We start from the raw sequence: 8,572 nt of genomic DNA on the forward strand, positions 1-8,572 counted from the left end.
TTTTATTTTTATTTATTTATTTTTTAAATATATTTTATTGATTTTTCACAGAGAGGAAGGGAGAGAGATAGAGAGTTAGAAACATCGATCAGCTGCCTCCTGCACATCTCCCACTGGGGATATGCCCGCAACCAAGGTATATGCCCTTGACCGGAATTGAACCTGGGACCTTTCAGTCCGCAGGCCGACGCTCTATCCACTGAGCCAAACCGGTTTCGGCAATGTCTCAGTTTAATACAAGTCTCTGACTCATGGGTGTGCAGAGGTATGTATGTACAAGGATGATCACTTTTTGCACTTTTAGCACTGTTTGCAGTAGTAAAAAGTTGGGAACAACTCCAGCTTTAGCTGTATAATTTGAATTTTTAATATTGTAACTGTGTTCATATTTATTTATATTAAATACCAAAAATATTTTAACCTCTTAAAAATTTATTGATTTGAGAGAAAGAGAGAGACATTGATTTGTCATTCCATTTATTTATGCATTTGTTGGTTGATTCTTATATGTGCCCTGACTGGGGTTCAAACCCACAACCTTGGTGTATGGGATCAATGCTGTAACCAACTGAGCTACCTTGCCAGGGCCAAAAATATTTTTTTAGAAGAAAGGTAAATCTGCCATTTACAGGCCCTTTTGTGGCCGGAATGTACACATATGCCTTAGAGTTTTTGGTGAGTGTGTGGCTTTTTAATGTTACTCTTCCCTCCATTAGCAAAAGGAGTGCAAAACTCTTTGCCAAATGGCTCTGTTGATAGTTGATAGCACCAAGCGTGCCTTTGAAAGGACTCATCATAAGGTACCTTTTGTCTTTTTCTTCTGTTGCTTTCTCTCATAGAGATGATAACTGATTGTTGGAAAAGGGGAAAAAGCCATAGGAATTGATAACCTCTTATGCTGCCAACTTGAGTCTTAAGTGTTAGTTACTTGAGGACAATTTTAGATTTATGTAGACATTAACCTCTTGGTTATTTGTGGCTGTGTAAGGCCATCTAGTGGTACCTTCTATCTAAAGACTGGGGAGTTTGCTATAGATTAGTGGGTGTTCTTGGTTGCATCTCATACAGCCTCTTTGGTTCCATTATACTGCTTTGTTGACTCTTGTAATGCCTGTCTTTTTAAGGTGTTCATCTGTACTATGTTGGTGGAGAGGTGTATGCAGAGTGTCTCAGCGATAGCAGCATATTTGTACAGAGTAGGAACTGCAACTTTCATCACGGCTTTCATCCTACCACTGTCTGTAAGATTCCCAGCAGCTGCAGCCTCAAAATTTTTAACAATCAAGAGTTTGCACAGCTTCTGGCTCAGTCTGTCAATCATGGGTTTGAGGCAGTATATGAGCTCACCAAAATGTGTACAATTCGAATGAGTTTTGTCAAGGTAAGTGGGTTGTGACCTGTAGCTTAATTTGAGTCATTGCAAATATGTATATTATATGTCTGTAGAATATAATTTTTAAAAAGCCATTATTAAATGAAAGGTGGTAATTTTGACCTGATTTAATAGGTTTTTAAATGAAATTCTTAAATCTATAACTTTGACCACATGATAGGTCTATGATTTTATTTTATAAACCAAACATTATAAAATGCATGATACTGATTTTGATGATGAATAGGGGCTGAGTTTATAAAGAATTTAAGTTAAAGGCTAAATTGCTAGAGAGCATTTTAAAATACATATGTATTTTTATTGATTTTAGAGAGAGGGAGAGGGAGAAGGAGAGAGAGATAGAAACATCAATGATGAGAGAGAATCATTGATCAGCTGCCTCCTTCATGCTCCACATTGGAGATCCAACCCACAAGCTGGGCTCTGACTGGGAATTGACCATGACTTTTTTGTAGGTCGATGCTCAACCACTGAGCCACCTTGGCCGGGTGAGAACATTTAATATTAACATTTCTTTTAAAGTTCCCTAGTTTTAGCAATTTAAATTATTATTAGCTCCCATTAGAGTAACTTAAAGGATTCTTTAGGATATTAAAATTATTTTCCTTGTACCTAAGTTCTGTTATTGAGAATTTGTAAAGTTTAAAGAAGTTTTCAAATTTATCATTTGCTCTTGACCAGATTTTATTGGCATTCCAAAGATGATGATGGTTCATGAACAAAATTTGGAAAGAAGTTTAGTGATATATTTAAGCAACCTGTATTTGGTCCTTATGGATTTAGCCCAAGAGCAACTGTCAAATGCTATGTGTGGGTGTTTTCTTTTTGGCATTCAGTCCCACAGTCCAGTGCTTCCTTGCTGCTTCGTTATAGGTCTGTCATAAGCATCAGTTTATCAGTAGCCTTGAAGGTACTCATTCCCTCCCTACTGTAGAAACCTGACTTTTGCATATTTAATTTTGTCTTCCCATTCCTGTTCTGTTCCTCTGCACCACCACTCTGCGCCCCCTATCCCGTGCCCTCTCCCCCGTGTGCCTCCCCCCCCACCACCACCACTGGCTCCCCAGCCTACTTTTCCTGGGCCAGGACTACTGTAAGTGGTAAAGCAGAGAGTTTGATAAATCAGGGCAAGTAAAAGTGAGACAGTTTTAATCTTTGTCTGGTGTTTTATAATAAAGTGTTCTAGCTCAGTTCATCCCAGCAATTTCCCATTTTAAAGGATAATTGTATGTGATTGCCACTTAAATTATACTTGCATGCCTTGATCAGATCTACAATGCCTTATTTGATTAAAAAATAAAAACCTGCTAAAACCTGGAGGCAAAAAATTTTGGTGACAAAATCCGATGTGAACTTATATGAGGCTATTTATATGTTTTATTTATCCCTTTAAATTAGAATGTATCTCACTGAAGAAATATTAATTTTTAAATTATGAGATATTGCACTTTAGAAAGTATTAAATTTATAAAATTAAATAAAGAAATCTGAAATAATTTGTTCCAAGGGTTTCTATTAATGGAATTATGTTATTAAAAATGCATATATCTTTCAATAATGCAGCTATTGTGTTGATTTTAACTCCATGGTGAATGCTGATTCGTTTTGTAATTTTTTTTAAAAAGTACATTCTGCATATGTCTACTGTTAAAGTATCTTTTTGTTAGTGCCCTAAAATTGGTTTCAACTGGTTCATTTTCACAGGGCTGGGGAGCAGAATATCACCGGCAGGATGTTACCAGCACCCCATGTTGGATTGAGATTCATCTTCATGGGCCTCTTCAGTGGCTGGATAAAGTCCTCACTCAGATGGGCTCCCCTCTGAACCCCATATCTTCTGTTTCATAGTGCAGAGTATTCTCTTCAATTATGTTATTAGTGGACTTGTTTTAATTTTAGGGAAACTTTCAGTACAGATACTGTGAGCTTACATGGAAAACAGCTTTTTTTTTTTTTTTTTTTTTTTTTGTTACATAATTGTGACCAATACATTTGTATTTTGTGATGAATCTACATTTGTTTGTATTAATGTTCACGTGATTAACTTTCAAAACTGTTGTGAAAGATGCAGAAAAATTATCATGCCCCAGTTCAAAAGTTTGGCATTAATCTTAAACTGGAACATACTTTTGCCTTATTGTCTCAACAAATTTTTTTGTTAAAATGTTTTTGAAAAAGTAAAAAAACAACACATAATGAAAAATAATAATCGTATAATAAGAGGGTATACAGTCAAAAGTCTTCCCTTTGATTCTTGATCCTTAAGAAGCTATACTTTTACCAGTTTCTGTGTCCCACCAACTTTTAAAAAGTCTAATTCATTGTTCTATAAAAGCATATGGTAGGGACTTAAGAGAAACTATAAAAAAGAATCTTCTATTTGAAGGAACACTATGCACTGCTGTAACAAGCAGTGTCCAGTAAAAGCAAAGTGATAGTTTTCTAGATGACATCATAACATTTACACTTAATACAGCTAACTGTTTGTCAGTGTATTGTGACTTCACTCAGTATATCTTTTGTAAAACATTTCCTTTTTTAAAAAATTATTGCCAACAACAGGTCTCCAGTATGTGTCATTTACTCAGAACCTGCCATAAGTACTACTTTATAGCTAGCGACAGCGCATGCACGGCCTTGGTCAGCTATGTTGCTGCTTTCAGCCAGTGTTGCAAGGACTCTAATTTTGACATGCATTAATCTTTTATTTTGCACTTTGATGGGTGACAGTTTTTAGTGTAATCTTTTGTGAAACACACTCAAGTGACTTGGACTTACATGCTCATCCTTACTTCCTTGGTACCCCTTTTGTATTAACAAACACTGCAATTTATAGATTACAGTTGTAGGAAGTTATACTTTTTTTTAAGCTTTTGTTGTATTTTCAGCCTAGATTATAATACTGTTGTTCTGTAGCCCCAGCTTAAGGTGCCTTTTTAATTCCAGTTTTATGGATGTTTTTAGTGTTGAAAAGTCATGTACTTATTAATCCCATTGCTCTTATTACATCAGTCTCCCCATGCAAGGACCTGCATACTGTAGCCATAGAAGCCTCTTCAGTCTAGCCCCGAGGTTGGGGGGCACTGGTGATAATTAAATGAATCGGCAGTGGTGGTTGAGATAGCTGATTGAAAAACTTTCATGTGTCAAAGAACACAGACTGTTCTGTCAGTTACCATGCATGCTCTTTTTACATTTTTTTTTTTAGTACCTATGTGAATGCTAATCACCAAGAACACAATTCTCAGAAAGGGAAGACATGAAAACCCTAAAATATCCATTTAATCAGTCATGCTCAAAGGGTTTGGATAAAAGACTCTACCCATTTTTCTATGGAGCAGTCAGATGGACACTTAGTTATGGCATGAGAACAAAGACATTATTTTGAAAAATGTGACCTAATTTACCTATTAGAAAAAGCTTATTTTCTGGTGTCTTGTAGTACTATATGGAGCTATGTCAGTTTTGTGTTTAAAATGTTCATTTGGTTTGACTTTCTACTTGACCCTTTCTGCTTTTGTGAGGAAGTAAATACATTTTTTGAGGAAAGGAGAATGTGATTCTTTTTGTTCTCTGTGACATTATTTATTACTTTTACAAAGTGCAACCAATGGATGGTTTTAGTTCTTTCAGATGACGTGCCTTCCATGTGCTTCAGCTCACAGCCCTTTGCTGGGTAGAGGATACTTTCTGACAGTCCCCTGAGCCTTAAACATAAGTTTTCCGTGACATACATTATCAGTCTTCTGTAATTGTGTCAGCCAGCTGGAAGAGGATACTATTTGCTTAGTGATAGAACAATTTTTATTTTACTTTTTTTTTTTTTTGCTTACTAGGCTCATGATACAATTTGTGGAACAAATTTGTAGGAAAAAACACCAGGTTGACTGATAGAAACATGTAATCAACCTCAGTGGGCTTGAACTGAAGGAAACTATGGAATTGTTTTATTGAGACTTTCCATTGAGTTAACTAAAAATAGTTTTTATTCATGTCACAGCTTTTAGAGTTAGCAGGATTTTATGTGATTGGCCTTTTCTGTGGTTTTTCTAAGGAATTGTGTCTCATGAATGACAGTACTGAAACTATTAACTGTTAAGAGTTTCATGGAGAAGTAGAAGGCTGTTGTATTTACTAAAAGTTGTCAATTCCACACCCGTGGATTTTAAATGAAAACTTAATCTGGCTGCTTCTATGATTCCCAAAGATGCCCAATATCCATGGATGGGAAATAAAAGTTGCCAGTAAGATTTTTTAAAAACTAAATGAAATTCTGACCAATGAAAAGAAAGTATCTCTGAAAGACACTATTTCAGAAAATTATAGTTTTACGTTTTTATTTGATTTCCAGAATGGTTTATAAAACATTGCCACCATTACAATAATCACATTTTATAGCATATACAACATACTAATATATGCCAGCTGAAAAGACAGTCTGGGAATAATAAAATTACAACCAATTTGGTAAATGCAAAAAGAAGACTAGAATCAAAATTGATTTCGGTAATGAATTAAAGCAACAGAAAGATGCTGATTGGCGGGGGAGAAAACAGAATTTAAGAGATGCATTTGACTAACATCACTACATAATGGATATTATGGTCTGGTGGGTATTGCCTGACTTAAGTTATGAAATGAAAACTTAGTAAGCATATTATTGGCCTATTAAAGCTAACATATTTTCTTTAGAGAAAATTCAAAGGAGACATCAACCAAAATGTCAAATACATACGTCAGAATATAAATAATTTTTCACATTTTATTGTTATGTAAGAAACTGTGATAATAGAATTGGCTGGGTTTCTGAGGTCAAATCCCGTGTAAAATTACTAGATAGTTCAAGAAGCTACATCTAATAGTACAGAAAGAGGATGTAGCCATGTACTTTTCATACATTTGAGAGTAAGACATCCTTTTAGGATGTAAAATGATCAAGTATTCAGATCTGAAATGTATTATCAAGACAAGAATTGGGGCTCACATTAAAAAACATTCTGTATTTGAAGGGACCTGCTGGAAATGATCCTCCTGTAATAGTGTTCTGCTGAGGGAGAAAGTTTTTACAAAAATCAAATCCTACCAATAGCAGAGGGACTCTAAAGTTTTATAGTACCAGTTTCAGTTCTGTGCTTCTGTTATAGAGAGCATCTAATATACCAGTTCAGATCCATTTCTTCATACTTTTTCTAGTTATTTGCTTAATATTACTTTGGATTATTATCGCTTTCCCATTTAAAATATATTAGTACCTTTTATACTTTCTGAAGAAGGAAGAACCTTTAGGTAATTATTGAATTCAACTTCCAATGATGACTTAAATTTTGGACCTGTTGACTTTTAATAGCGTGAGAGCCCTTCTTTGTCTTCTTATTTAAAGCCTCACTTAGTCTCTCCTAGGAATATAAACGTTTCCTCCTCATACTCATCAGCTAGATAAACACGGACCTTTTAAGGTAGTAGATAGCCTGGTGGTTTTAGAAGTGTTGGTGATTTTTATGGGAGCGAGTTTTCGTAAGTATTGGTTTATGGATGGTCTCCTCAGCTATTAACTAGGGTAGCTTTTCTCGGGGGGTAATCTCAGGTTTGATACCTATTTTCCCCTGAACAGCGTTTTCCTCATGGAAGCAGGTGGGATTCTGGGGAGGTTTTCTTCTCAGAGAAGATCCATGTATGGAAGGTGAGAATTCAAGGCATCACTTCTGCAGCAACAATTTTACCTGCTGCACAGAAACTTGGACAGTTCTCTGGAATCCACTGGATTGCAGTTCAGGTTCAGCGTGCCCTGACTACAAGAGGTAACAGTGTTTATCAAGCCGTTGTTATACTGGATTATTAATAATAGAAACTTATCTTCTAACATACAACTATCTTATAATTGAAGTATTACCCAAAAATTGGATGGTTAACAAAAACCAATGAGAGATTTTACATATATATATTTTTTTAAAGTAAGAGCTTCTGCTATAATATTTGCTGGTAGCAACTGCTGTAAAACCAGTGATGAGTTGTTTCGTTGAAAAGATCTAGTCAGAGCAGGATTTTCCTGTCATTCATGGCAGAGTGAAAAAGGTTTGCATGGTTCTTATCTAAATCTGTTCTTAACATTCTTAAAATCATCATTCTATTGTCCTGTAAGGTTTTATTTGAAGATGGTGTTTTTAAAAAGTTTAGAATTTTCTGTAAGATAGATTTTTATCCCCATTATTAGGTACCAGTTGGTCTTAACTATAACCAAGTTCCAGCAAGGTCAGACAAGCCTAGGTTCTTTATAAAAGAAAAATCTTTTAGATTTGGATTTCCCATTGCAGATGATGTTGCTCTGATTCATTCATAAAGTCTTTTAACTGTAGGGACTCTTGAAGGTAATAGAAGTTGGTTTTTTTTTTAACCTGATTGGTTAAGTTACATTTTGAAAATTACTTATTTTAAAATTGGATAAGATTATAATGAAAACTGGATGTTTAAATGTACCTGTCCATGTTCTCTCAAATAGATATTTCTATATGCAGATAATAAAGACCAAACCAATGGCTGCACTATAGGTCTGCTTCTTATTTGTACTTGTTCTGCTTCTGTTTATGTTGTAGAAAGTGAAATTCTAGCAACATGCTTCCATTCTGTTATCTTTTTTATACTTATAAAAATGTATTAGGTTTTACTATATTATGCTTTTCAAAGCCATAACTCGTAAGAACTTCATTTTTGCATATTGTTTGCTAATACTTTATTTTAATAAACCTCAAAACCTGCTTAATGTGTGTGTGTGTTTCTCTGTTTTTGTGTGTGTGCTCTGTTTTGACTTAACTTGCTTCTTTGGAGTTATAAAAAGGAGAGTATTAGTTGCTGTGACCAGCTGTTTTGTACACTAATGATAGAAAATGGAAATATCATGTCTTGCCACTCAGCATGAGGTTTTGCTCAGAATGATTAATATTTTCCCATTCTGTTTCTAAGAGTGTTGATGTGTTATTCTTTGCTAGTTTTGTTCTGTTTTGAAAAAGGATTTGGATCTAAAGTCTGGGTTTTTTTAGTTTAACCACTAATTTTCCTTCTTTAGATCCATCTATAAATGGAAGGTCTTGACCCATGATCCAGAGATAGAATAGCTCGTAGCAGAGCTGGCTCTGGAGGCTGCCTGCCTACATAAGAATCCTGGCCCTCAGAGCTTTCTTAGCT

The 8,572-nt window shown here is 35.1% G+C and overlaps 1 protein-coding gene across 1 annotated transcript in view; it reads left to right on the forward strand.

The window, feature by feature from the left end:
- SMAD5 (SMAD family member 5) overlaps positions 1 to 8,150 on the forward strand; it is a 28,151-nt gene extending 20,001 nt beyond the window's left edge. The window contains exons 5-6 of the mRNA XM_005865596.2: positions 1,125 to 1,381; positions 3,098 to 8,150. Coding sequence (XP_005865658.1) covers positions 1,125 to 1,381; positions 3,098 to 3,241 — 401 coding nt within the window. The 3' untranslated portion in view covers positions 3,242 to 8,150. The remainder of the gene's footprint in view (positions 1 to 1,124; positions 1,382 to 3,097) is intronic.
- Positions 8,151 to 8,572: the final 422 nt, after the last annotated feature.

The sequence above is a fragment of the Myotis brandtii genome, unplaced genomic scaffold, assembly GCF_000412655.1.
Source record: "Myotis brandtii unplaced genomic scaffold, ASM41265v1 scaffold208, whole genome shotgun sequence".
NCBI classification, from domain to species: domain Eukaryota; kingdom Metazoa; phylum Chordata; class Mammalia; order Chiroptera; family Vespertilionidae; genus Myotis; species Myotis brandtii.